This window comes from Xiphias gladius, chromosome 7, assembly GCF_016859285.1.
Source record: "Xiphias gladius isolate SHS-SW01 ecotype Sanya breed wild chromosome 7, ASM1685928v1, whole genome shotgun sequence".
In the NCBI taxonomy this organism is placed as follows: Eukaryota; Metazoa; Chordata; class Actinopteri; order Istiophoriformes; family Xiphiidae; genus Xiphias; species Xiphias gladius.
In genome coordinates this window covers 24,838,074-24,865,326 of record NC_053406.1, presented here as the reverse complement: position 1 = coordinate 24,865,326, position 27,253 = coordinate 24,838,074, and the positions used below count along the sequence as shown (strand labels likewise).

Genomic DNA, 27,253 nt, shown 5'->3' with positions numbered 1-27,253 from the left:
ATACACAGCAGCTTTTATTTTTTCCTGCTCATGTAAAGATTCACGATGCGTACTAACACTTTTACCCAATTTCGAAGTTTTATTTTTTAACTTCATTACCGGAAGTATTCCTATTGCAATATGCCTGCCTCGATGCTCACCGCCGTCTGTTTTGAAAGTTTTGTTTTGAAAGTGTTGACCTGTATAGTTCGTGTGATATTGTTTGTAAAGTCGATTGTGACAGAACGTACGACACAAATATAATTACACAGCACAATTAAAATAAAATTCTGTATTTAGCTACTGTGATGCCAGTAATGCAAGGTTAGTGGAAAGTATAAGTTTAGAGGAAAGTAGACATCTATCTATCTATCTCTATATAGATAGACACATTATACACACACACACACACACACACACACACACACACACACACACACACACACACACACACACACACACAGGGTACGGGAGGGGATGTTACAAACGCTGAAACTTTCAAAATACAACTGACGCGTTGGAAACGAATGTACAAAAATATGATAATTGTTCTTAGAAATATTTCAGTCTTAAAGACACGGACCGCTCTTCATGCCTTTATTTATTCGTGCCTTGTTATTGCAACAGCCTTTTTACTTGTGTTTGCCAAAAACCAATCGATCAAGTCCAGACTGCACAGAGCTCAGCTGCCAGAACCAGAACCAAGACGCAGGACCTCATCACTCCAGTTTTAGCTTCTTTTCACTGGTTCCCATCATGTTTAAGAATTGGTTTGAATATCTTATTGATTACTTTGTCTTCGTGGCATTTCTCCCAGTTATTTGAGTTTTTGCTTTGTTTGTCTTTTTTTACTTCAGTTTTATCCCCCTTTTGCAATTTCTTTTATCTTACATGACTGAACTGGTTTTATCTTTGTATCATTATTTTTTTGATCTTATGGTTTCGGTTTTATTTTGCTGCCCTGTGTGAAGCACTTTGTTACTCGAGTTTCGAAAAGTGCTCTTCAAATAAGGATTATTAGTTTTAGTATTAGTTTACATTTCACAGTAAATACATTCAAAATACAGTGACCAAAAAAACGGTTAGAAACGAACTGACGTGAGTGATTGTGTTAGTTGTTGTCTTGTGGTTAACAGCTAGAAACTACAGCATTCATCGGTGGGAATGCCTCTGACATTAATACTGATTTTTAATACTGTTTAGAGGCCATAGTCACGTTAGTACTAATGATAATCGTATTTGTATTTATAATGTTATCTGTGCGTCCAACACAACATGAAGCCCTGCATCAGGTAATTAACATTCCCATCAGTGATGCCTTTGCGAATGTTTTCTATACATTTAGGTCTGCTCGTGTATTTATAATCACGCGTACTTCTGTCCGGCTGGTCCCAGTAACTACAACCTTGTTCCTCCACCATAGAGTCAGACACAATAGAACAGAGAGTTTCCGGTGACGACCTTCAAAATAAACCCTTAGGCTAGCCGGACGCCTGACTATGTGCACGGTCGTGATTATTTATTCGCTCGTCCCAACCATCAACTCTACCGAGTGTTAAGCCAGAAAACATCGGTGTCGAATAATAAATCATCCGGTGATCACCTTTACAATAAAATCTTTCAAAAAGCTGTAGTTACGGACTCCGACCTTACAAAACATGATTATACATTCATGACAAAAGCTCTTTCTGAAACTTTAAATATTATTTGGTTCGCATTTTTTACGAAAATAAAATCGTTCAATAAATAATTTCGATAATTTTTTTATTATCAGTAGTGACTAGCGGAACTGTTGTTTAACGTGGATGTTTCATGGTGGACACTCGTTGGGAGCGCACTCAGATACTTCTCCGCAGTAACTTAGGGGGAGAGTTTTCTGTCTCGGTAAACGTTAAAAATAAAGAAAAATGTCTATATTTACGCCGACAAATCAAATCCGGCTGACGAATGTGGCGGTGGTGAGGATGAAGAAAGGAGGGAAGCGGTTTGAAATCGCCTGCTACAAGAATAAAGTTGTGAGCTGGAGATCGGGAGCGTGAGTAACGTCCAACGTTAACGCCCGAAATGATGTAACTAAATGCGCAGCAGATCATGTTGATGTCGAGCTGTTAAATTAAACGGACGTTTTGCTGTTTTGCTTTACAAATGTCCGATTACATCCACTAGTCTGTCGCTTTAATGCTGCCTCCGTTCAGCTAAATAACCTAAAATAAAATAAAAATAAAAAAGCCAGCGAGAACGAACAAACGGGGTCTCAAAAGTCCAAACAATGTGTTCCCTTCCAGAGAGAAAGACCTGGATGAGGTTTTGCAGACACACTCTGTTTTCGTTAACGTGTCCAAGGGTCAGGTGGCAAAGAAGGATGATATGACCAAAGCTTTTGGGACCGATGATCTGACAGAAATCTGTAAACAGGCAAGGAACTGTTCCGAAATGTTTCCCTGGCTGCTGCTTCTTATTGCCACCAATGTCCTGCACTGTATCCATCGTCACTCCCTCGCCTTTCACCCGCCGCCTCCCTTTATTTCATTGACACGTTTGACAGATCCTGGCCAAAGGAGAGCTCCAAGTGTCGGACAGGGAGAGGCAGAGTCAGCTGGAGACCATGTTCAGGGACATTGCAACTATTGTGGCAGAGAAGTGTGTCAACCCCGAGACCAAGAGGCCATACACGGTCAGTCTCATTGAGCGGGCGATGAAGGACATCCACTACTCTGTCAAGGCCAATAAGAGCACGAAGCAGCAGGTGAGGCAACGCGTGTGGCTTTGGTTTGCTCCCTCCTGGTGATAAACGACACAAAAAACGGGTTTCTCATCCATCCAAAGATTTGGCCCTGAAGATTTATTTCTCTTGTGTTTTTATGAGGTACTATATTTATCACGTTGTTTTAAAAGTGTGCCCTGCACTCAAACGTGCCAACTGCTTGAAAATGTCTACTGAGATGGTGCGTTTACGTGCAGTTGTGTAGCACGGAACAATGATTTCCTCGTCGGTAAACTAGATTGAGAATGTAATGATGTTGCCCACTTCAAATACCACTGCTTTGACCGGAAAAGATAGATTTTCAATCTGTTGGAGACGCTACAAACAGTCAATACACACTGGCAGCTATGTCCATAAATATATAAGTGCAGTTGAACGTATCTTTTGTCTCACCTGGAACGAGATTTTTCTAGCCAGTTCGCTTTGGAGATACTGGTTGTAGCGCAACCCCAGCTAAGTGGATCCCACTGGCAATTGATTTGTGAGGCTCAAAGCACAAAGACATATCTACTTCAAATTCAAAATCAGCATCTCTTCCAAAATACATTGACAGCCTTAGTTTATTAAATGTGACCAGAGACTTCTTGTTGGTGTCTAAACCTAAAAATCACAGGGTATCATATGAAGATTTGGTCAAGTAAACAACATTAAGGAGACTGCTCTTGTAATTAAGGTTGGCACTGGTGCCTTTAACACCGCTCTCTTGAGACAGGTTTTAATCTAGTCGACAATCATAAAAAGGTCGGCCAGGTTTCGGCACAGGTGTGGCAGCCGCCTGCAAGTTGTTTACGCAGGAGAAATAAAGCCATGAGAGCCTGTGAGGTTTTGCCTTCACTTTATTCGGGCCTTCACTACAGGCGGCGATGATCCCTTTGTACTGTTGTCCCGTTCCCAGGCTCTGGAGGTGATCCGGCAGCTGAAGGAGACCATGGAGATCCAGAGAGCCCACATGAGGCTGCGGTTGGTGCTGCCAGCCAAGGAGGCCAAGAGGCTGAAGGAGAAGCTGAAGCCGCTCCTGCAGGTCGTGGAGAGTGAGGACTTTGACGAGGAGCTGGAGATGGTGAGGAACATGAAGGTTTTTAAAATCACAGTGTGTTTGTGGCTGCGACTGAGTAGACTCTATAGTCACTGAATTATACAAATAGATTTTCAAGCGTGTGGGTCTCTGCAGTGGGGAGTTACAGACAGCATTAACTAAATTCTCCTAAATTTAAAACTGCTGACATTTGCATCCAACCATGATTTCAAAGTTTTACTTATTACTTTAATGCCTCTTACATTTTTTTCCTTACATTTCCATAAAATTTCCAATTTCCCTGTGTTAACCGATGCCCTTGTTTCTCTTCTGCGCCTCCTTCCTTCTCCTCACCCCTCAGGTGTGTCTGGTGGACCCCGGCTGCTTCAGGGAGATTGACGAGCTGGTCCGCTGTGAGACTAAGGGCCGGGGCTCCCTGGAGGTTCTTTCTCTGAGGGATGTGGAGGAGGGAGATGAGAAACTATAGTAACCCAGCCAGTCAGGACTCTGCACCTTATCCACACTAACATGCTTCACTGTGGCGCACAAACAGCAAACTCATTTAAGAGACTATATTCATGATCGGATTTGTGCTCATTTCAGCTATTCCTATTTCTCTATGTTTAAAAGATTTATTTGACTGAGAACAGTTTTTTTCCATTTGTATTCTGGAGGGAATGTATTTTGGAAATTCGTTTGAGCATTTATACCTAAACCTGAGGTCAGTAAACAAATCTGATGGCCTGCGGTGACTTATTTATAAAGTTTTTTTTTTTTTTTGGGACCATTAGCAGTACTTCTGGACAAGGGCGTTTCTGCCCTCCATCAGATTTTGTGTGCCATGTAGTCATGCTCAATATCCCAGTTTTATGGATAATATCTTCAACCCAATCATTCATATTTTGTCACAACGAATGAGTTTGCTCTGTAGCAGATACGTATGTAACAAATTAATTTCTTTTTCTTATATACACAGCGATTTTCCTGAGATGCACACAGCTGTTTTAAAAACAGATGAAATCCCAGTTTTGCAGAACGACAGGTTTAAATATGTCCCAGCTTTAAGAACAGAAGCGCATAATAGCCCAACCAGTTACATTCAAAGCATTTCCATCTCAGTTGTACCCCCTTATGAAAAAGTCCTGATCAGATCACAGTACAGAATATATAACTATTATCTAGAATATTGTACCATAATTTATAATCACAGTGTTCGTAAATACTGCTTGAGTAGTACTTTTTTTCCAATTGAAATGTGAAATATTGCCCCATGAGTTTTATGTTGTATTTTTTTTTTTTTTTTTCATCAAAAACTGAGCAATAGAGAAATATAACAGTGCATGACTTACTGTCGCTGGAAGGCTGTGAAAAACAGAAATGATTTTCTGCTTTTCATAGCAGATTTTGTTTGCAAAATCATAGTAGGAAACACACACGGACAACAACAAGGTCCAGATGGTCTGACTGCAGAAAAATGGTCACAAAGAGCCTAGGTATAAAGTCAGAATAACAACAAGAAATTTGAGAAGGAAATTTTTCTCACATTTTAAAGTCCAGGAGATTCAGGTCTAAATCAGAAACGTGTGAAATTGGCCTCTTCTGGGTTAAAAGAAAACTGAAATAATTATTTCATTCATTTATTGAAAAAACAGAAAAAAAAAGTGCAACATGAAGAAAAATGGATGTTTTCCTCTCCGCTTGTAACTTTGACTTCCACTGTAGAATTAGGCTGGACAAAGTGAACATGCTCCATCTGTACATTGTGTTCTGCATTGTGAAGAGTGTATCATATTGACTTTCCCAGGAAATACCTGCTTGACATTGGTGCAGATCTGCAAATAGAAATCTGAAAAATCCAGCTCCAGACCTGATCATTTTACCAGCTACTCTGAATAATTTGTGAATGTGTCACCTACTCACAACACATTGACTGCTTCTTTTCCACCTCGCTTCCACTTTTTTTGTTCTTAAGACAGATACTCAAGAATAGATGGCATTACTGATCATCCTATTACCTCCTCTATAAAGCATGACTAAAGTTAAATAACATTTCCCCTGAATCATTTTCAGTGTTTTATTCCACAGTGTCCTTTCGTGCAAAAGAACTTATCTCAGATGTAAACATTTTTGCCACTGTCAACAAACCAAACAAATATGAAACCGCAGTACTTTAATATAGTTCAATACAGGTACAGTATTTAGTTTTAGGATCAGTATTAACTCATTCACATTTAAGGTATTACAGTTTATTAGAAGTATCGGGGGAAGTAATGTCTTCAGGCTAAGATAGTGCTATGGGAATCAGTTCAGTATCAGTAATTGCATCAGGCAAACCAAACTCAGAGGTATCATGGTGGAGTGATATTAAACTGGGGAAATGAGTGTTGAATGTACAACAGTTCTATGCGGTATATACGGTGTGTTAGCTTCAATAGAAATGGAAGGAGCACAGTTCAAATTCAAAGTCCTACCCCCACATCTATCAATAAAACTAGTTAAATGACACATTGCTGTGCTTGTGCTTTCTAACGGTAAGTTCATGCTTAGCTGAACCAGTGCATCATTACTCATCGTCAGCAGCCAGACTTTTTCCTCGACTGTTAGATCTATCCACAGCCGTTTCACATATTCACGATATCCCTGTTTAATCACTCACACCCTAAGCACTAAATATTACAGCACAGTCCCCCTCAGATAGGCTCTGATCTGCGCCCATACTGGCTGTGTGTGAAAGTAGTCCTGTTGATCCTGCTCAGTGGGTGATCACCCTCTAGATTTGGGTACCTGCTCTCTTCGGGCTGCTGCGGTTGCCTCTCACTAGTGGGATATCGGGTGGTGAGAAACACCCCTCCGGCCAGCATCAAAGCAAAGGAGATCCATCCAAGGTAGAGTGCAGGTCCCCAATCTCTCCTCAGGAGCACGACACCCTCCAGTGGCTGACTGCTGTGATGGCATGTCCATGCTGTGGGCACCAGCAGTAGGATCCCAGACAAAACAAAGAGACTACCAGAAAACACTTTGATCTGGCCACGCTTAGGGAACCACACTGACCCCACTGCACCAATCACCGCCGCAAAAGCCCCAGCTCCGATGGCCGCCATGATGAGGGCTCTCCATGTCCGAAAACTTCCAGAAAGAGACAGGAGAGATTGGTAGAAGGAGCAGTGCAGGCTGCCATCGTGGGCCAAGTCCCAGTGATCCCATTCCAGCCACACCCCGTCCCAGTAGGCCGGCAGAGTAGCCGTGGTGTTGTCCAAGGTGCCGCTCACCCTCCACAGGGCCAAACAGCGTGTCAGAATGGCACAAAGCCACCCTGCGAGGGCCAGACCCAGGGCTGCGAGCTCCAGCTGCCGCTCCATGACTGTGGCCTGCCTGCTCCTCTTCACCGCAGGCCCGGCTGCCCGACCAGAAACAGCTGGCAGCTGAGCGCACTGGGGTGGAGTGTTATTTTAACGTGTGTGTGCACGACTGAGGCAGAGACAGACTGCGTATGTGTGTGTAGGCGTGTGTGTGTGTGTGCCTGTCTGTTTTGCATGTCTGTTCAGAAAAGCGAAACCAGTCCTTTGGTATTCATGAAAAGAAGAATGCTGTAGCTGGGTGGAGGAGGGATATCGCTCTGTTTGCTCTGCCTTGGTTTCAAAACAATCCCTTTCTACCACTTTTTGCGGAGAGGGAAAAAAACAAAGGATCCACTGTGCTCAGATTTTTCAGCCACCGGGTCATGTTTGTGAGAGAGAAAATTTGATTTAAAGAGCCACAAGCTCTTACTGATATCCAGATTTGTGTTCTTACAATGTGAAGCTACTGGTTATCTCACTGCTGAATAGTAATTCAATTGGCACATGTTTACAGTGTTTTATTTTGAATTTTACGATGCAAATCACAAGCACACAAGCTTCCAGCGGGGAAAATGTTGACTGTTAATAATTTCATAAAAAATAATGACATGATTCATGTAATTTTCTAGCAGATAGGAATGCATGCACATTCAGCCACAGGATTACAAATCGATTCTCTAGTTTTCTTTGTGAAAGGCACTGGCAACAAATGCAAGTGTTCCTGAAACCAGGAAAATCCATATGATGATTCAGCCGGACAGATTGCAGCTATTTCAAAAGTAGTCATAGCTGTATCACACATGGAGTCAAATGTATTTTCCCTATATGCAGATCTCACAATTCAACTGCACATTTCATGACAACCCTTAGAAAGTCCACAAGTACTGACAAACATCTTGCAAATGGCTGGTATTGACGCCGCTGTGGACAGAATTGAAGCAACTTTATTGATGTTGGTTTTCAAATACATGTGTCTCAGCCCACAGTTAAATTACAACAAAATGGAATGTTTTACAAAACATACCTTTACAGCCCTGTCATATATTTAGAGGTATTAATACGTTGCTTTGTGGGTTTTTATTATGGGTTTCTATACATTATATGGCCAATTGTTGCTTCGTGCAGTTCACGATGTGTGTGTTCCACCCACAGTCTTCAGACATAGTTCTTGATGGCATAGCTGCTGTGTGTGGGGGTCCTGCCCCGTGTGTACCCACTGGAGGGGAACCTGGCCCTCTGTGGTGGGCAGCTTGTGCACAGAACGGCTCCACCACAGAACAGCAACCCAGAGGTCACAAAGCCTATATATATGGCTGCTCCGAGCTCTCTCTTCAGCACCTCAGGGACGCGGGGGTCGTGGAAGTCACTGATGATGGAGTTGGCCGTCCAGGAAACAGCAACTAAAGTGGTGAGGGACGACAGGCAGAAGATGGCCCCAGAGCTCAGCACCACCCGGGCCTTAATCCGCGGGTGGCTCAGGCAGTTGGTGCAGCGTGCTCCCAGGAGGAAGATGAGGAATCCCAAACATCCCAGGACCAGGCTGATGCAGATGAGGCCGCGCGCTGCCTGGAGGTCCGGCGACAGGTCCAGCAGGGCGTCGTAAAGCTTGCACTGCAGCTGACCCGTGTACTCACTGACACAGGTCATCCACAGGCCTTCCCAGAACACCTGCATGACCACCAGATGGGTGCCGATGAATGCTGTCACCTTCCACATGGGCAGAGCGCAGATCAGGATGGTCCCGGCAACACCCATCATGGATAGGCTGATGCCCAGCTCCTGTAGAGCCATGGGACAGTGGACACACTCTCTCACACCCTGGAACAAAAAACATATGGAGTTTTTATTCAGAATGGACAGGTGCAGTCTCCCATTTATCACATCCCAACATTTTGCTGGTGGAAGTGATCAGTCAACAGGCCACAGTATTTTGCTCTGTGATTTGTGTCATTCATTAAAATACAGCAAAAACTGAAATTTGTTCTTCTGCATCACGTCAACATAATGTTCTTGTATTGCTTTTAATTTTTAATCTACATCAAGGGATTTTGTAAACTAAACAAATAGGAAAAGATAGATGTTTTCCATTAAGCTGAAGTTATTTCCGGTAACTGATGTCATTAGATAAAAAATGTAGGCATTTTCTAGCCATGAAGGCACAGGGCCACTAGGTGGCAGTATGTCATAAAAGATAAATACAATTTGTAATTTGCTCCCAATTACAAATACAGTTTATTAAAAAAATCGGGTCATAAATTGCTGATGACTTTGGGTTAAGGTGAAGAATCTGAGAGGAAGAAATAAACAGACAGTGTCATCTTCTGTTACAGAAGAACTGCCGACATAAAATGGCAACGTGCCACTAAAGTTTGGTGTCATCTTTAGACTCTCATCAACAAATAGATCCAGTGATTTTTTTTTTTTTTTTCGGTGTTGAATTCTTTCTATCAGTATGGTTTACGTGGTGTTGCAGACTTACCTTTTATTGGAAATTATAATTATATAAACTGGCTTTGTCAGTTTGATTGTGGCATTTATTGTAACTGTTCTTTTGAATAATGACTCTTACGTTCAATTGGTTTCTCATACATTTTTACATGGTATACTTTATGTAATAGTAATGAGTTGTTAAATGAGACAGTTCAAAGTATATCACTATTCCAATAACACAATAAAAAGGTGGGACCTTAGTGGGCGTGTCTTGTCATACGACATATTTAATTTCTTTTTTAAAGTTATTGGTTTGAAAGGGTCCAGACCTCCGAGATACTTATCAACATCCATCTCTATTCCACTGCTGTGTTCGCAACACTGCAAGTCACTGTGGAGGAAAGTTAACCACTGAGAAAGCAGGAGTACTTGGTGGAGACATTGGTCGGCCTGAGCATTTTTAAAGCTCTTCCAACTCTTCCTGTGACATCTGAGTAATTTGGCCCCCACTTCTCTTTGATCTGCAGCCTGATAACGTGAGAAAACGTGACGTGACGCTCCCGTGGAGTTAGTGGAACTGACATATTTCAAAACCAATTCGAAGCCGAGTCTTTAATTAGAGATTCTGCGGGTAAAAAGGAAGATTAATATCTTCTTAACTCTATTTTGTTCCTGTAAATCTGAATATTTACGCAGCAGTGTTGGAAACTTTTAAAAGTATGTCATGCGCTACAAAACAGCCAACAGGACTCCAAGTCCTTGAGTCACCGTGTTTGTTTCCTGGATTGTGATCTCTGGTAAGAACCTGACAAACAGGTTCTCTCTCTGTCGGGTTTAAATAAAAATATATAAACAGGAAGCATGAGAAAGAGAGGGGGGAAAAAAACGTACAATAGAAGGTAATTTATTGTAAAACAAAAAATAAAAAATAGAATCACAAATATCATAGAACAAAAAGATGCATAGTTGATTTTTTTTTCCAGCTGAATCCAATTTAATTTCCCAAACATGTAAAACACAAAGTTTCTCTAATTTTAAACGATCCCTTTATATTTGTTCATCACCAAGGGAAACATTCAGATTTAAAGCATCTTCATACATCCAGAGTCTGAGTCCTTTATGAGGACAATGTGCACGTTTCCTTCATTGTGAGTTTTCTGTGTGTACGTCCTTTTTCTTGATGTTTCCTAGCAACTGATTAAACTCCAAGACTCTCTTACTTCTTGAAGACAAAAACAGACAGTCATCAACCAGACTTCCATTTGCCTCTTTGGAGGACTCAAATATACGTCTTTGTTGGTGAAAAAGATCTTAATGAATCCTCTTTGCTGTTTCCTCCGGACTTGTTTAGGAGGTACTTCACAGAGGGGGCCTTATCTTCCTTGGGGGGACAGTGTGCACACAGAAGCCCCCCTCCCAAGAACAGCAGTGCCCCGGCCGCCCAGCCGATGTAAAGAGAGGCCCCGAGCTCTCTTTTCTGGGCATCTACTTGCAGAGGGTTGTAGAAGTCCCTTATGATAACGCCGGCAGTCCAGGAAACAGGGATAAGGCAGAGCAATCCACTGATGATCAGCACCACTCCCGCTGCCACCGAAGCCCTCGCCTTGGCCCTCTGCTCTGGAATGAAGTTGGTGCACTTTCCACCCACGAAAGCTATGAGGAGCCCCACGATGCCTGTGATGATGGAGACCACCACCAGAGCACGGGCCCCCTGGAGGTCTGTACTCAGAGCCAACATGGAGTCGTACACCTTACACTGCATCTGGCCTGTACTCTGGACTACGCAGCTCATCCAGATGCCCTCCCATATGATCTGCGATGTCACTATGCTGCTGCCAATGAAGGCAGAGACCCGCCACATGGGTGCGGCGCAGACAACGATCACTCCGATCCAGCCCAAAAGGGCCAGAAGGCAGCCTGCCATCTGCATCCCCATGGAAGCCATCAGCTTCTCTCTCTGACTGTCCCTGAGAGAATATTAATACCTGATCAGATGTTAACGTGCATCTGAAGCAGAATGATAATGACTAGGCGTGAAAGCCAAGCTATTAAGGACACATAACAGGCCCTGTCAAAGAATACCAGCCATGCCAGATTCTTTGTGTGTAAGGACAATGAAGGTTGGGGTTTCAAGTATTCTTCTGGATGGGTATAAGGATTGTGTTACACAAGGTTTTTTTTGGGTGCTCTCAACAACGAAAAGGATGTATGAGACAGAAAAGGCCCCAACTTGCAAATGTAGGCAGTCTGAATGCAGAGGGGAGCACAGGGAGTGTTTGACCGACAGCACATACAACACTCTCCACTGTTGAGCAAAAGACAAGGCCACAGGTTTGCAAACTGTGAGAATTAAATGAAGCCATCCGGAGATTCACTGCACAGTGTCGAGGCAAACGGCGATTTGTCTCTTTAGGTAAATACGTATCTCACACGTGCAGTGATGAGAGCGATGACAAATGAATTTGAATACGTACAGTATGGTTGTGAATCACACCGTGCATATTTTGAGAGGAAATGTCTCAAACTCATTGGGGGACAAAAATGTAAAGCAAAAACGAAATGCACTTTGGAAGTTTACAGTACCTGCACGTGTGCATCTACAGAAATCACTGCACTGTTGGGATGTCTCGGGATTATTCAGTAAAGATCAACATGAGTTGTTTTGCCATATTGTGCTGTAGGGGAATTGTCTAGTTTTACTTGGTAGGAACTGTCGTTCTGCGCTGACTATTCCGACCACAGAAGCACGATAATACAGCATAAACATTTGTCTCTGCTCATGTAGGTCTTCAATGGTCGCCGCAGTATTTTTCAGGCATTTGTCTGTCTGACTTATTTCAAAATACCTTCACATAGGTGTTTGAGATTTTACTTTCGACTTAGCTTCGTTTAATTTAAAATCTAACGCCACGTTATGTCAAATAATTCTCCTCGTAAATGTATCCTTAAAGATGGTTGCAACTACAATTGTTTTATATGCATACAAGCATAAAATTCTCAAAATTAAAAAAAGGATGAAAGAAAGTGTTACTGAGAAAAGGCACGTTATACATGCTGAAAGTAGAAAAATACTTCAATGTAATTATGTAGTGAAACCAATTTTCCAATCTTTGTTTAATCTGTGTTGCACTGGAGCGTGACGAACTTGTTCTATTGCCTATTCGGACATCAGTGAGCTTGGCACACAATCACTGAACCGTCACTGGTTCAAATAGGTTCTCTCTCTCTAGTTGCAGCGGGTCAATGTAGGAATGTGATACCGGATCAGAAGTAGATCAGGAAAGGGTGTGTTCACACCAGTGAAACGCACTTGTAATGCTCTGCTGACATCATGTTTGTGATTCAGGACATAGAGGAGATGCAGAAGTCATTCCCTAGATGTCCGGACCATAAGTATTTGTGAACAAATTCTCCACATTAGATGATGAAATAGGTCATTTGTAATGCCCGTTTTGAACGAGAGGAGCTTTTTTCCGATGCCCTTTACAAACCTTTACAAACCTCTACTGAAAAATAAACTCATTTTATTACGTCACGATGCTATGAGTAAGGTTTGGTTAGGTTTAGGCATAAACACAACTTGGTTTAGGTTTGGGTTAAAATACATGCTTTGTTAAGTTTAGGGGACCCTCGTCTTCACGGTTACAATAATAACCACCTCGATAAGGTTTGTTAACCCATCCATCAGCATCCACCCGTATATTACTGACTGCGTTATACATACATCTCAACACAGACAGCTTGTGTCCCCCCTTAAAAACAATGTCTAACTCTTTCTCCTAGAAACTAAATTTTAATAAAACTGCAACAGCAACTATGTTTCGTAGTAAACATAATTGCTACCAGTTTATGTTTTCTATAAACGTAATGGAGATATGTTGTTAATGTACCAAATTGGCAAGTTACAAATATGATGATACTGAACGTATCAGTGAAAACTTCTCAGAAAACGGATTTGTTTTCTGCCAAAATATCTAATCTTAAAATAAAATCAGTATCCACTTACATCACGACAGTGACGACAGCATTATTAAACTTTTTTATGGTCATGTTTAGACTCTGACCGCACTTGGTTAAGTTTAGAGAAAGATTGTTGTCCTGTTCAATACAGAAAAAGTTCACAGTGACTTCCGACACAATGTGTTTATTTACATTTGACCAAAACCACAACCTTTCCCTAACCTTAACCAAAGTGCTTTTGTTCTGCTTTCCGCGTCCACGTCCGCCTTCACCTCCTAGCGACTCTGCTGCTGGTAATAAATGTAGCGCTTCGTTCATAAATTACAAAACAAAAAAAGTGTCGCCTCTGAACAGAAACCAGCCGGCGCATACGTAGTTTCCTACAAAACATATTTGCCGTTGCAGACTAGTTGTTTAGAGTCAGAATTTCTAGGAGGCAGGGATGCTATGGGAGAAAGAAATGTTTCACAATAATTCCCGTTAATTATCAATGGTCAGCAACTTAAGGGACTGATTATCTTTCAAATTGTTCCGTGTATCGTTAATTTAGTCTTTTCTTTGTGCGGTTATAAGCAAATACTTTTAAATTCAGACTGTTTAAGTGCTGGTCGTGTATGGTTACACCTCTCCTTGGTACTCACTGCTACACACTGTAGCCAGTTCTGTACAACTGGTTCAACTAGTTAAATGCCTGCCCGAAGAAGTAAAACAAACCGGATGTCTTTAAACACACTCTGTTATTGCACCGTAACTTCGTTAGTAAGTTTGTAGGTGTTTCTTAAATAAAGGCCGTCATTCAGAATCATACACCTCGTTTTCCTTTCTGACAGCCAGCGCGAGAAGCTGGGTCATCGATGCGTTTCTCGACCCTTCTGACGAGATCGAGATGAAACTCGTGCTTTAAGTCTTCTGTGACCAAAATTTGAAACGGGGTTCATCGCTGGCTAATGGCATTTACTGGATTATTTTAAAAAGTTGTGATTACAATCACTTCTCCTGGTTTGAGATTACAAATATGAAATATACTGAACTTTTAATTTCTTTTTTTTAAAGTTGTCTGTACCTTTACTTGTTCAGACACAAAATCATTGTATTAAAGAAAAACTAAAAAGACACTTCAATATCAATTAAGTAAAGGTTTTATTAAAAATCAGTGATTTCAATAAACAAAAGCAGTCTTTTGACATTGCTGTGAAACAAAGATATTTGTAGAATATTTTATACAATAGATTCACAATATATTAGTAGTACTGTACAAATTTACTTTCATCATAGCTTTTGCTGACCATTAACCTTCTTCTAGCACAGCTTAGATTTATCAAACATCCAGAGGAAAATTAGGTTTGATACAAGCTTAATATAGAAAGTTCTGATTCAGTCCAGTCATCGTCCTGTTGTAGGATTTTCTTGCCAGTACTTTAGTTTCACACCACATCTATGTAATGTGCTTTTCATTCTTCAAGAAACAGTCTCTCTTGCCTCCACCAAAGAATTCTGAATTTCTCAGAAAATCTATCCTCACTCTGCGTCACGTTTTTGAAAAAGTGAGACATAAGTCGTGGTGCTCTCACAAACTCACAACAAAGGAGGGTTACTCAAGAAAAGTAAACTTTGCAGTCTTTCTCAGGAAAATGGGGGCTCTCAGACATAGGCTCGGCTGGTGGCTGTGGACCTGGCACCGGAGTACTTGACTGGATACTCTGGGCTTTCTTTGGGTGGGCAGGAGCTGCAGAGGAGGGCACCACCCAGGATGAGAAGCGCAGCTGTGCCCCAGCCGATGTATAGCGCAGCCCCAAGCTCTCTCCTCTGGGCGTTGGTCAATAGGGGGTTGTAGAAGTCCCTGATGATGGTGTTGGCAGACCAGCAGACAGGGATGAGGACGAGAACCCCGGCACAAATGAAGACAATTCCGGCAGCGATGGCCACCTTGGCTTTGGCACTAACGTCCTCCACAAAGTTGGTGCACTTGCCCCCGGCAATGCCCAGGATGATCCCAAAGGCTGCAACAATGATGGCAATGACCACGAGAGCTCTGGCCGCCTGAAGGTCCTGAGGTAGAGCCAGGAGAGAATCATAGATCTTGCACTGCATCTGGCCTGTGCTCTGCATTACACAGTTCATCCATAAGCCTTCCCAGATGACCTGCGCCGTCACAATGTTGGCTCCAATGAAGGCAGTGACCTTCCACATGGGCAGAGCACAGACAATGATGGTCCCCAGGAAGCCGATGATGGCCAGGACAAAGCCCAGCATCTGTCGTCCCATAGACACCATGATGAGGTCTTGTTTGAGTCACTTGGAGCTGAACTGAAGCAGAAGAGTGTACGCTTTCAGCACCAGGTCAGCTTAGCTCAGGCTTTAAAGTTGAATAAAGCCTGTGACACATTTACATCAGTTATAAGGATGTCGTTCTTGAAGGTGGAGTCAGAATGGCTTTCCTCCCTGACCCGAAACCGGTATGTTGAACGACTTACCCGTCCAACCAGATTCTTCACATTATCTGTACATCGATAGGGAGTAGTTTCGATGAGATCATCATCCGTCTTAAATGACTCTATGTAAATGAGGCCCGTGAAGACACCCCACATTCCAAATTCAAACAATGCTCTGTCACTGACCAACCCTTGATTGGACAAATTACTAGAGAATCAGGTCCCGTCACTGGTTTCAGGTTTTTAAAAAAAACCACCAACACGGGGTGGGAGTATCACCGGATGTCAGACGATAACAGAAGGGGCCATTTTCCTGGTTTTACTCATTACTTCTGTTTAATCGTCACCATATATCTGCCAAACTGTTTTAGGAAATGATTTATGTTTTCTTTTTGTTTCCAATCAGAATAAAAGTACTGGCACTGATCAGTGGTACAGTTGATTGGATGACTACAAAAAACTCTTTTAGAGATTTTAGTAAGCTCCTCACAGTTAACAGTTCGCAGTTGAGGCCATGATTAAGATTAAAGAAAACACTGTGTTAGAAAATCCTTCATTACCTCCGCCGAGGAGGTTATGTTTTCAATCGTATCTGTTTGGTTATTTGTTTATTTTATGGGTTTATTTGTTTGTTTGTTGTCAGCAGGATTACACAAAAAGTACTGAGCTGATTATCACTGAACTTGGTGGAAGGGTGGGACATGGGTCAGGGAAGAGCCCATCAAATTTTGGGGCAGATCAGGATCATTTATTATGAGTTTGAATGTTTTCCTCTGAAGTCTGGTGTATGTTCTTTGACACCGCCCTTGGTGGAGAACTGCACTCTACTGAGTACATTTTCTAGTTATAATTATTATAGATTTATAGAATAAATTCTATATAAATCTTTTTTTCTGCCTGTCACTCACCCATACACAGAAGAGCTCTCACTTGCCTGAACTCATCGTCACGGATAAAATATGTTGTGATAATGACTCCACAAACAGATATGCAAATATACAACATTTTATTGAGTCTATTTTGAAGAATCTCAAAAATAAAGTGGCATTTAGAAAAAACAAACACATCACAAATCATCAGTATTTACAAAATATGCGCTGTATGACAAGTAAATAAATTATTACCAGAGACTTTCTTATGAAAGGCAATGCAACATTAAGTTCACACAATATTCCTCTTGTGTCAGGACTTCATAAATGAGAAAGATATCTCATTCAGAGCACAATCAACCCAAAGAGAAAACATTTTGTGAAAGATTCATAATAATCAAAGATCACAGTGATTGTTTGAGCGAATTAATTTTACATCCCAACAATGTATTGAAATACATACCATGCTCTAGAAATACAATGTGTATTTTGGTGCAATTTCGCTTTCTAGTGACATAACAAGTTCCTGCGGCCATCATGGCAGAAACCTCAATCAGTCTTTATCCTCTGTTTGTCCCCTCAGTTTCTATAGGTACTGTCCAGTAGAGTATGTGGTTGGTGCTGCATATGGTTTACTGGGTACATACGTCCCTGTCCCTGTGTATGGTCGGCTAGATGCGGGAGCATACACAGGGCCATACGTTGCTGGGTTTGCCCCTGGGCCCGAGTAAGGGTACATTGGGGCCGGTGGGTAGCCTGGGTATCCATACATGGGTTTTTGAGGCGGACATGAAGTGGTTAGGATGATCCCACCGATCAGGAGAATTGCAGCAGAGGCCCAGCCAATGTAGATGGAGGCTCCAATTTCCCTCTTCCGCGTCTCGATCGTCAAGGGGCTCTGGAAGTCCGTGATGGTGATGGCTGCAGACCAGCAGACGGGGATCAGGACCAGGATAGCAGAAACAATCATGAGACAGCCGCTTATGATCATCACCTTGGCCTTTGATGAATCTTTCTTCAGGCAGCCGGTGCACTTGGCTCCAATGAAGGTGATGATGAAGCCGATGAAGCCGAAGACGAGGGAGATGATGACCAGAGCTCGGGCGGCCTGTAGATCTGGCGACAGTCTCATCACAGACTCATTCAGCTTGCACTGCATCTGTCCTGTGCTCTGCATCACGCAGTTCATCCACAGACCATCCCACACTATCTGGCCGGTCACGATGTTGGCTCCGATGAAGGAAGTCACTCTCCACATGGGGACCCCGCAGGTCACTGACACCCCAACCAGGCCTATGAAGCTTATGGTCTGACCTGCCACTTCCTTGCCAATCCTCCCCATGGTGAAGAGGCTTTGTCTGTGGCAGGAGAGAGAAGCGTTTCAATGCAGAGGTGCGTTTCTCTTGCGGAGTGGCACGGCTTTCTGACTTGTTGTTTGTCAGAGAATGTACAGGAGGCGGGCTGGCCCGTCGTCAGGTGAGTTCTTCTGGCCAAGCGAGATTCCTCTTCCTGGAGCTAGAGGAGTGGCACCCATTTTTGAACAATGGCTTACTTTCCTTCTTGAAAAACAAACCTTCATATGCGATTTCTCTGCAGTAAGGATGGGGTTTTTGGATGGAGTCACAACAACTTAGTGACTTCAAAGAAACCACGTCGGACTGCTAAAGATCGCAAAGGGTTAAATGATTCACAGTTCACAAGCAGGTTTTGCTATGCTAATTTGAAATGAGAGTATTGGTGGGGCATCAGAACAGGAAATTGTAAGCTTCTCCTCTCTTGTCACTGTCAATTACAGTGTCTATGATACAGTCAAAACAGAGGTTTCGAAACACTGGCTTAGTTAGATTTTTTATTTAAAAAAAAGCTAAAATCATTTGGAAAAAATAAATAAGACACAAGACACACAGAGTAAATTGGTCTTTCCTGTAACATGGACTCCACCAACTGCTTGTATCCCTGATGCTGAATGTATGCTGTATGTGTGTGTATGTATGTATGTATGTATGTACGGCAGGATATGAAAGGCATCAACAACAAGCAAACCTTAACATGGACCGTGCCAAGATCAGGACACAAGATGTGGCCCATTTAAGACCGATAATCGGCCCCGAGCCGAGGAGGAGGAGAGAAAATCTGTTTCAGCACTCATAACGATCACCTTGATGGGGTGATAAGACACAGGAAGCCGGTCACATAAAACGCAACTGATGCTGGCATTTTGCCTTTCAAAAAAAAAAAACCTACCTCATCCTAAGACATATACCTCTCTTTTCCAACAGGCTGTTGATGCTTCATTTTTCACACACCTTACTCGGTAACATGACACTGTGCCAACACTCATTCCCACACTGGGATCCAGTGACCGAAGTTTGTCTTGTGAAAGCTGACGATGGCAGGGACAAAACCCATGATGCGTACTTGTTACTACTTTTCCACAACACACCATTTTAAAGCTCTACAGGTTACAGAGTGTAAAATGTCAGCAATTTTATTCATCGGCCTTACTGGAACACCATTTATCCGAACAGCAAATGGCAGTTTCCTTTAGGGCTTTGAAGAGCAGCAGATGTCTGAAAACCTAAAGTAAATGGTCATGGATTGTCATGCATTTATCTGGAGAAGAATTCAAGGCACACTGAAATGCAAAATTGTGTTTAATGTATCCTCTTTTAAAAACTAACCAAGCCCATAAGTAGTGAATACATAAACACTGACAAGAATTACATTTCATTTTTATGAGCATGCATCCTCATTTCTATGGAAACTATTGCAGCAACGGCTTATTTAACCTGCTCCTTGCGTACTATGATTATGTCCGCTTCACTGCTGTACAATCATTTCCTCACCTTACGTCCTGATGTTGAGTAGAATACTATGAAGCAAACAATCCATCTGTCAAGAATATCCTTTATTTACAATGACTGAATGATTGATATTTCTTTGTTTCTTCTTGTGAAGGTTTGTAATTTCCTGAGGTTCATAGACTTAAATGTGGTATTTGCAGGCTGCGGAAATGAAAAGAACAATAATTTAAAAAAAAGCAACTATTGTGCTAAACAGTGTTTTGCGATATAAAGCAATTACTTCAACCCCCCTTTTTATTAGGCAGATGTAACCCCTGCAAATTGTGCTTAAATAGAAGTTATACATGAAGGAAGCTGTATTTATTCTGCCTTTATTAGTTGAGATGTTACCATGTAAAAGACACTAGAAATAGTTACGCTGTGGAATCAACAGTCTTACAATAATCTGACTAAATATTTACACGGATTAATTATAATCATGATGTAAATCCTAGTTATTCATAAACCAGCCACAAATACAATGTGAATTCAAAATTTCAAAAGGCTATTTCATTTTTACATCTTAGACGTTTAAAATAAAACATAATCATGAGCCACGCTCCTTTCTTGGTGTTAAAGTACACAGCAAGAAAATCCCAGTGGTAACATTGATGATGACGTTGTTCCATCCAGGTGTGACAACCGGCATGAACAGCCCCAGGGCCTGCTGGCAAAACTAAAGGGAATGCGGCCGCTGTTTATGCTGTTATTTACAACTGCTTGAAAAGACAAAACGTCGACTCTGAGAAAGGTCAGCTTGACAGATAAACCGCACTACAAGCTCATGAGTCCGTTTGTGGCAAGCTGCGATCTCATGCCGTATTGACATTGCCTGTGAATATATGTTTATGTCCCAAAGCAAACTATCGCTTCCCTCTGTAGCAATTCCTGCGACCTCGAGAGTCCACATAGGAAGGGCGACCCATCTTATACATATTCTCTTGATGTGGACATTGACTTCACAGGTGTGAACGTGGGCACATAGTGGGGGTGTTCATGTTTGGGCGGGCAGTTCCAACACAGTAGTCCCCCTCCCATCAGCAGCAGTGCAGCAGCCGCCCAGCCGATGTACAGCGCCGCTCCTAACTCATACCTCTGGGCTTCAATCAGCAGCGGGTTGTAGAAGTTGGTAATGATGGTGTTGGCAGACCAGGAGACTGGAATGAGACAGAGCAACCCCGAGACGATGAACAAAATTCCAGCCAGGATGCAAGCCTTTGCCTTGGATCGCTCCTCCTCGATGCAGTTAGTGCATTTCCCGCCAGCGATTGACAAGACCAGTCCAAAGATTCCAGTCAGGATGGAGATGATGATCATGGCACGAGCGGCCTGAAGGTCCTGGGGCAGAGCCAGCATGGAGTCGTACACCTTGCACTGCATCTGGCCTGTACTCTGCACCACACAGTTCATCCACATGCCCTGCCAGATGGTCTGAGCCGTGATGATGTTGGCTCCAATGAAAGCAGTGACCTTCCACATGGGCAAGGCACACACCACAATGACCATGAACCAGCCAATCACAGCCATCGATATACCAATGATCTGAATCCCCTGAGAAACCATCTCGTCGGTTTTGTTCCCCACACGTTAAAATCCAAAAAGAAAGGCAGGTGGAATGGTGTGAGCTTGTATTTATAGGTTGCTGTGTGAGAAGAAGGTACAAGGGAGATGAGGGTATGTGATACCAGAGTCCTCAGCCCCCATTGGCTAGAAGGAGTTTACACACAAACAGAGACCCAGTGACCTTTAGTAGCGCTGACCTGCCAGAAATCCAAAGCTTCAAGGTCACATACAAAAACCTGCTTCCTTGTCCATTCACTTTTTATGCTCTAATTTATTCAGTAAAGTAATTGACGAAAAAACGAACAAAAAAAAAAAGTTTGATAACTTTGTCCATTAACACTGAACAGTAAATGTGGTGAATATTCGAATTGTTCAACTGGATAAAACTATTGCACGATGGGTTCAAGTTTAATTATAGTTTAATTAAAGTGTAATTATAATCATAAGACCATTAAACTTGAAAAATGACAGTTACAAACACGAGCATGTGTGTGAGAAAAACTACAGAATGTGTTTTTTTCTTTACAGCAAGGGGCAGTGTTGGACAGGTAATTACTTCTCCAAATACTTCTAAGTAAGTACTTCTCTAAATTTCTCAGAGCACATAGCTTTAAAAGTTCCCATTTTGGAGCTAATGGGAACCTTTTTTTTATTATTATTAGGATGCATCTTCTTAATTTCGAGTATATTGAGAAAATATACAGTAATTTATTTTTTAAAAAGGACATGCATCTCATAATTCATAAGGATTATACAGACAGCCAGACTGATTTCACAACAACATGGTAATATTGTACTGTGTTGTATTGAGTGTATTTTGTTACTTTTTAAAATGATTATTATGTTGTTTAATAAAATAGTTATTAATATAAATTCTTTGACAGAGATTTTTCAGTGCTGGTGAGTGAAGGAGTATTTTACAATGTAATGAGGAAATGTTGATATGTAGAAGCTTGTATTACTTAATTTCTTAAAGACACGTATCATTGTTTTAAGGTATTAATCAACTAAACTCTATGGGATGTTATATCAGAGCTGCACCTTATGTCTTGTTACTGAAGGCTACATTTAATCTTAAGATTAAACTATTTTAATAATCAAACTATTTTGATACTATGTTATAGGATCTAAAAGAACAGGGAAAACATGATAAATTGATGTTGATAAAAAAAATCTTTATTTACAGTTTCAGACAGTCATATATAAAACATATTTTAAAATGAAATGATATGTAAAAGGGCAAAAAAGGATTACAACAGAGGAAAATAAAATGTATCGAAGTGACATGTTCAGTGTTTTTCAATATTTATGCCATCTTTTTGTACTAAGTCTGCAGAGACTTGGGTGTGGTGCACATCTCTTTATCTCGGCACTGATGAAACAAATCCAGAATTGCTGTATTACGACATGAAAGTATCAAACCAAGCTGTGAGGACGATACAATCAATCAATCAATCTGTCAGTGTGAAATTCAAATCATCCCTAATGTGGCAATGTGAATAGTTTTCATGGACCACAAAGCATTTGACTCAAGTCTTTTTTTTCAGTCTCTCTGCCTTCTCATTTGGCTTTGCTCTCCTCAGACGTAGTCCTTGGGTGCAGATGAACGGGTAGCTGAGTACTTGGCGGAGTAGTTATCCTTGGGAGGGCAAGTGGCGCAGAGGAATGCACCACCCAGGATGAGGAGGGCTGAGGCCCCCCAGCCGATGAAGAGTGCGGCTCCCAGCTCCCTCTTCTGAGACTTCATCGTTAGCGGGTTGTAGAAGTCCCTAATGATGGTGTGTGCTGTCCAGCACACTGGGATGAGGCACAAACAACCAGCAGTGATGAAGATCGCACCAGATGCCACGCTAATTTTGGCTTTGGAGCCCTCGTCCTCCACGCAGTTGGTGCACTTGCCCCCTGCGATGGCCAAGAGGATGCCGATAATGCCAATCAGGATAGCGATGATGATGAGGGCACGAGCGGCCTGCAGGTCCCGGGAAAGGGCCAGCATAGAGTCATAAACCTTGCACTGCATCTGGCCAGTACTCTGGATCACGCAGCTCATCCAGATGCCCTCCCAAGTGGACTGAGCGGTGACAATGTTCTGGCCAATGAAGGCTGTCACTTTCCACTGGGGTAGAGCACAGACAACGATGACCCCAATCCAGCCAACAATGCACAGGGCAATGCCCAAAATCTGAAAGCCGGCCAACATCGTGTCTCCTCAGAAAGCTTCTTGCACAGACGTCCAAAAAAGGTCCAAAAGTTGTGTCTCTGGAAGTCAGTAAAGTCTTGCTTGAGAGATCCCAAAGAGTAATTGTTTGGGCAAGGTTGGAAGCGGTTCTTTTATACACTTGACTCGGGAGGGGCCTTGACACACACACTGACACATAGAGCTGTGACATGATGACTACCCTCCCCCAAAACCAACCCCACTCCCAGCCCTGGGCATGTGTCATCATGTCAGTTTTTGTCCCAGTCAGGTTAACCATAGCAGGTGGAACACCGACGCTGTGACTAACAGGTACTGAGATTAGTTTAGATGACTTGTGATTGGTTTCTGTTACTCCTCTTTTTCTACATGTTCTTTTGCTATGGACTGTGGTCGTGGACTAAACACACGACATCGCTTGCGTGGCAGCTCAAAATCATGCGTATATAAAATGTTCGCTATTGAGGAACATTGAGGAACTTGAGCCCTGTGGTTTAAAGATGGTTACTTTGCATTTTTTAGTTCCTCCAAGAAGTCCTCAAAGTTTCCCAAATAAATACATTGTACTTCTGATCAAAATGAACGACAGGCTAAGTTTGTTTTCAGAATTTCAGGGTGTTCATCAAACATCAGTGGTTTGCAAAACAGTGAACAAGTGCTTTCTGCCCTCGGATGCCAGTAAAAGACACCCATGGGGGTCAGCTTATTTCAAGTTATCTGCCATTTCCATTACTCCCATACTTGTGATGCGAAAAATACCTGATCACGCCGCACGTTAACGTTTGACCCTTGGTCTCTGATCTGTTCAGCTGCGGGAGTTCCAGGTTGAAACAAAGGTAGAGCACACATGTTTTTGTTTGCAGATGCCCAAGTGTACGCACTGGAAATTGTACAAGTGACAGCAAGTGTACGAGTGAAAATTGTGCAGTATGTATCCATCCGAATGTGTTTATAAGCGCATAAAAATACTATTCTCTTCCTTATTTCACTATGTCTTAGTTTTAGAATTAAATACTTAGTACACAGGATTTAAAAAGACTCACTGTTATGAATAGGACAAGATTAATTGAACCAAAATTCTTGGCTTCTACTGCAAATATTTTAAAGATCATAATAAGTATACATATTAACTCACGCAAACGTGGCATATTGTTGAAGTTTTCATATTGTCCTTAATAATTAAGTGACTTTGATAAACTGTAAATTACAAAAATGCAGCTGGTTGGGTACATGCTCGGATCATTCCGGTATTAATTGGTCCCAGTACCTTCATATATTTATTGCACCAACTTAACTAATTACATCCTGTATGGGTTACACTGATTTAAACAGGCCTTCTCATACAGTAGCGTAATGGAATAGCATTCATTGCCCATGAAATTATTTTTATACAATAAGTAGAAAACAAAAATTAGGACCTCGAAATTTTTAACAATGATTCTATTAAAAAGGAAAACAAAAATAGTATGAGCTTTTGTTTTCATACACATCAGTCACAAAGAATTTTACTTTACACTTTCTATGAGCATGCATGAACAGAAAAGATGTACTGTAGGTGGAAAAAAAAAAGGAGAGAACAAAGCTGACCTTACAGTGTTGTCAGTCCTTTAAGGCTGAAGGGGTTGCAGCCTTCTCTTGTAGGTTGCCTTTGGAGAAAAATGTGCACCCTGCAGCCCAGGTCCCACTTGAATTATCATCAGTTTTCCAGAGCAGTGAGGAAGACATCGGGGGGAAGATGTTGGGGAAATGGCAAACACCATGCCAAGTGATTCCAGTTGACAAACTGTTGCATAAAGAGGGAATGGTGAGAGGGGGCAAAGAGGGGCAGAGAGAGAAACAGATTGTTTTCAGAAATGAATAGAGGCAGTGTTTAAGAGCCAAAACTGCCTTTAGGACTATAATGCCTCTATTTTATCCAAGGTAAGATCATTAAAGCTACTTTGGCTCTGCTATGGAGATTGGGTTCCACACACAAGGATGCAGGGAGGAATTTCCACAATTAAGACTCTGAGGAGAGATGGTTTCAGGGTGAGATTAGTCCTGATGTGTAGGTCCTGGTAGGCCTCAGACAGGCACATTGCCTCATGTCTCATACAGTGCATATGTCAAAGTATCCCATACACGCTGTGTGAGATACTTTTATGTCTGCATAATGTTCTTTGTTTGATCAGACTGATGAGGTTAAGAGAAGTCGAATAGTCTCAAAAGATCTGAGTGTTCACCTGATGCTGCATTCATTCCTCACTGAGGCAAACTCCAAATTTTACGGTAAAGACTAGACTCCAGCAGCCATGAGAAAGTGCCAGAGGGGGCCGAAGAGACAAGTGTCAGCAGGTAGACTGAGACACGCCCAGACTTTACACCAACGGCTGGCTTTGGCGCTCACTCAGGTGTCCAACTCTTCAGTTAAACTGGCTAGGTCGTTGTACATATCAAGGCAATGTTAAAAAGGCATTATCAGCCTGCAGAGCAGACAAGGGCTAAGGTGTCCTAATTTGGCTATTTAGCATTTTCCACTATAGCCACATTTTTTAAATTTTCTTTTTATTAAGGTTTATTAGGTTTCCCATGGTTGAATTTACTTAAACCTAATCACAGATATAAATTAAATACATGTGTGCGTATACACTCAGATGGCAGTTTCTTAGGTACAGCTGAGTAAAACTAATGTAGTTTGATACAAGTCCTGTAGTAAATCCTCCCTTCGTGAATGAAATGTTTGGTTTTAGTTGAATTGTTTTACAGAGGTGTTGATTCAGCATCATCATCAATTTGAAGGATGTAGTTTGTGGTGCTGTTGAATTGTATTGTGTTACACTGACACGTGTTTTATCTATTTTATCCCCACCCCATTTATAGCAATGAGGGTAGGCTAAATAACAGAAACACCTCTCTGTATAATACGATACAATTCAACAGCACCGCAAACTGCAGCCTAAAAAATGAGCACAAAGTTGAACCCACAGTCTCAACAAAAACTGAAAATGATTGATTGCAGGAATGTTATATTTAAACTGCATTCATTTTCACTAGGTGCACCGGATAAACTTTAAACTGAGTGAAATCCTTATTTTGAATGCTCAGGGTGGAAAACTACAAGAAGGGGGATGGAGCCAATCCCATATGACAAGGGGCAAGAGACAGGGTACACAATGGGCCGGTCGCCAGTCTATCGCGATGCTGATCTACAGAGATCAGCCACCCGCAGCTATGGGGAACTAAGAGTCACCCATTAACCTAACCCGCATGTCTCTGGATTTCAGGAGGAATCGTGGCCCGAGGGAATCCAAGCAGGCACAGGGACAACATGCAAACTCAACACAGAAGGGTTTCGAACCCAGAAGCGCCCCGCTGCGAGGCAACAGCGCTAACCACTGCACCAACATGCCGCTCAAGTTTGGATTCACAGTAGTAACATTTGATAGAGAAGTTGGGAACAATAGTTACCAGGACCGCCTGAATGCAGCAGAGAAAAGTTAGCTAACCACCAAGCCAACAGCTTAAAATGTGAAACGCTGTAATTTTTTTTTGTTTTTTTATTAGTGAGGTTCATAATTAGAAACAAATTTGTTTCTAAATAGTAGGACACTTTAGTGTGTACTTTTTCAAAAGGAACTGAGATTGTATTTTTGTCATTTTAACCAAACAATGGTCTCGGTTTGAATGACAAGGTGCATAAATTTTACCAGCCTGTATAATATACCTATTTAGCTTAGGATAAGGCCAGACACCACATAATGTTTTTTTTGTTGTTTTTTTTTATTGTTTATTTGTTTTTATGCATGAAAGAAACCAGTTATTAGAACATCCTGTTTTGAGCGGTGAAACATCAGGGCTGTGCCTCGTGTTCTCTATGAAAATAG

At 41.9% G+C, this 27,253-nt stretch overlaps 8 protein-coding genes across 8 annotated transcripts; 1 reads left to right on the top strand and 7 right to left on the bottom strand.

The window, feature by feature from the left end:
• The first annotated feature begins 1,792 nt into the window (after window positions 1-1,792).
• sbds (SBDS ribosome maturation factor) lies at window positions 1,793-5,568 on the top strand. The gene is made up of 5 exons (XM_040130684.1): window positions 1,793-2,014; window positions 2,265-2,394; window positions 2,525-2,725; window positions 3,639-3,803; window positions 4,120-5,568. Exons 1-5 carry the CDS (start codon window positions 1,887-1,889, stop codon window positions 4,243-4,245), a joined length of 750 nt encoding a protein of 249 aa, XP_039986618.1. The 5' UTR covers window positions 1,793-1,886; the 3' UTR covers window positions 4,246-5,568.
• An 852-nt stretch (window positions 5,569-6,420) lies between these two features.
• LOC120791880 (claudin-4-like) lies at window positions 6,421-7,356 on the bottom strand. The gene has a single exon (XM_040130685.1). The coding sequence runs from the start codon at window positions 7,115-7,117 to the stop codon at window positions 6,449-6,451; it is 669 nt and encodes a 222-aa protein (XP_039986619.1). The 5' UTR covers window positions 7,118-7,356; the 3' UTR covers window positions 6,421-6,448.
• Window positions 7,357-8,251: 895 nt separating this feature from the next.
• On the bottom strand, window positions 8,252-8,887 carry cldnj (claudin j). The gene has a single exon (XM_040130686.1). It carries the CDS (start codon window positions 8,885-8,887, stop codon window positions 8,252-8,254), a length of 636 nt encoding a protein of 211 aa, XP_039986620.1.
• Window positions 8,888-10,805: 1,918 nt separating this feature from the next.
• On the bottom strand, window positions 10,806-11,471 carry LOC120791867 (claudin-4-like). The gene has a single exon (XM_040130664.1). The coding sequence runs from the start codon at window positions 11,469-11,471 to the stop codon at window positions 10,806-10,808; it is 666 nt and encodes a 221-aa protein (XP_039986598.1).
• Window positions 11,472-15,127: 3,656 nt separating this feature from the next.
• On the bottom strand, window positions 15,128-15,760 carry LOC120791852 (claudin-4-like). The gene has a single exon (XM_040130619.1). The coding sequence runs from the start codon at window positions 15,758-15,760 to the stop codon at window positions 15,128-15,130; it is 633 nt and encodes a 210-aa protein (XP_039986553.1).
• A 1,613-nt stretch (window positions 15,761-17,373) lies between these two features.
• cldnf (claudin f) lies at window positions 17,374-18,129 on the bottom strand. The gene has a single exon (XM_040130913.1). It carries the CDS (start codon window positions 18,127-18,129, stop codon window positions 17,374-17,376), a length of 756 nt encoding a protein of 251 aa, XP_039986847.1.
• A 2,428-nt stretch (window positions 18,130-20,557) lies between these two features.
• On the bottom strand, window positions 20,558-21,193 carry LOC120791862 (claudin-4-like). The gene has a single exon (XM_040130646.1). The coding sequence runs from the start codon at window positions 21,191-21,193 to the stop codon at window positions 20,558-20,560; it is 636 nt and encodes a 211-aa protein (XP_039986580.1).
• A 1,206-nt stretch (window positions 21,194-22,399) lies between these two features.
• Window positions 22,400-23,469, bottom strand: LOC120792450 (claudin-4-like). Its single transcript, XM_040131638.1, has one exon. It carries the CDS (start codon window positions 23,391-23,393, stop codon window positions 22,773-22,775), a length of 621 nt encoding a protein of 206 aa, XP_039987572.1. The 5' UTR covers window positions 23,394-23,469; the 3' UTR covers window positions 22,400-22,772.
• Between the last annotated feature and the right edge of the window lie 3,784 nt (window positions 23,470-27,253).

Coding starts and splice junctions, on each gene's coding strand:
- sbds (XM_040130684.1), top strand. CDS start 1,887: ATGTCTATATTTACGCCGACAAATCAAATCCGGCTGACGAATGTGGCG. Junction 2,015..2,264: donor GTGAGCTGGAGATCGGGAGC/GTGAGTAACGTC, acceptor GTTCCCTTCCAG/AGAGAAAGACCTGGATGAGG. Junction 2,726..3,638: donor ATAAGAGCACGAAGCAGCAG/GTGAGGCAACGC, acceptor TCCCGTTCCCAG/GCTCTGGAGGTGATCCGGCA.
- LOC120791880 (XM_040130685.1), bottom strand. CDS start 7,117: ATGGAGCGGCAGCTGGAGCTCGCAGCCCTGGGTCTGGCCCTCGCAGGG.
- cldnj (XM_040130686.1), bottom strand. CDS start 8,887: ATGGCTCTACAGGAGCTGGGCATCAGCCTATCCATGATGGGTGTTGCC.
- LOC120791867 (XM_040130664.1), bottom strand. CDS start 11,471: ATGGCTTCCATGGGGATGCAGATGGCAGGCTGCCTTCTGGCCCTTTTG.
- LOC120791852 (XM_040130619.1), bottom strand. CDS start 15,760: ATGGTGTCTATGGGACGACAGATGCTGGGCTTTGTCCTGGCCATCATC.
- cldnf (XM_040130913.1), bottom strand. CDS start 18,129: ATGGGGAGGATTGGCAAGGAAGTGGCAGGTCAGACCATAAGCTTCATA.
- LOC120791862 (XM_040130646.1), bottom strand. CDS start 21,193: ATGGTTTCTCAGGGGATTCAGATCATTGGTATATCGATGGCTGTGATT.
- LOC120792450 (XM_040131638.1), bottom strand. CDS start 23,393: ATGTTGGCCGGCTTTCAGATTTTGGGCATTGCCCTGTGCATTGTTGGC.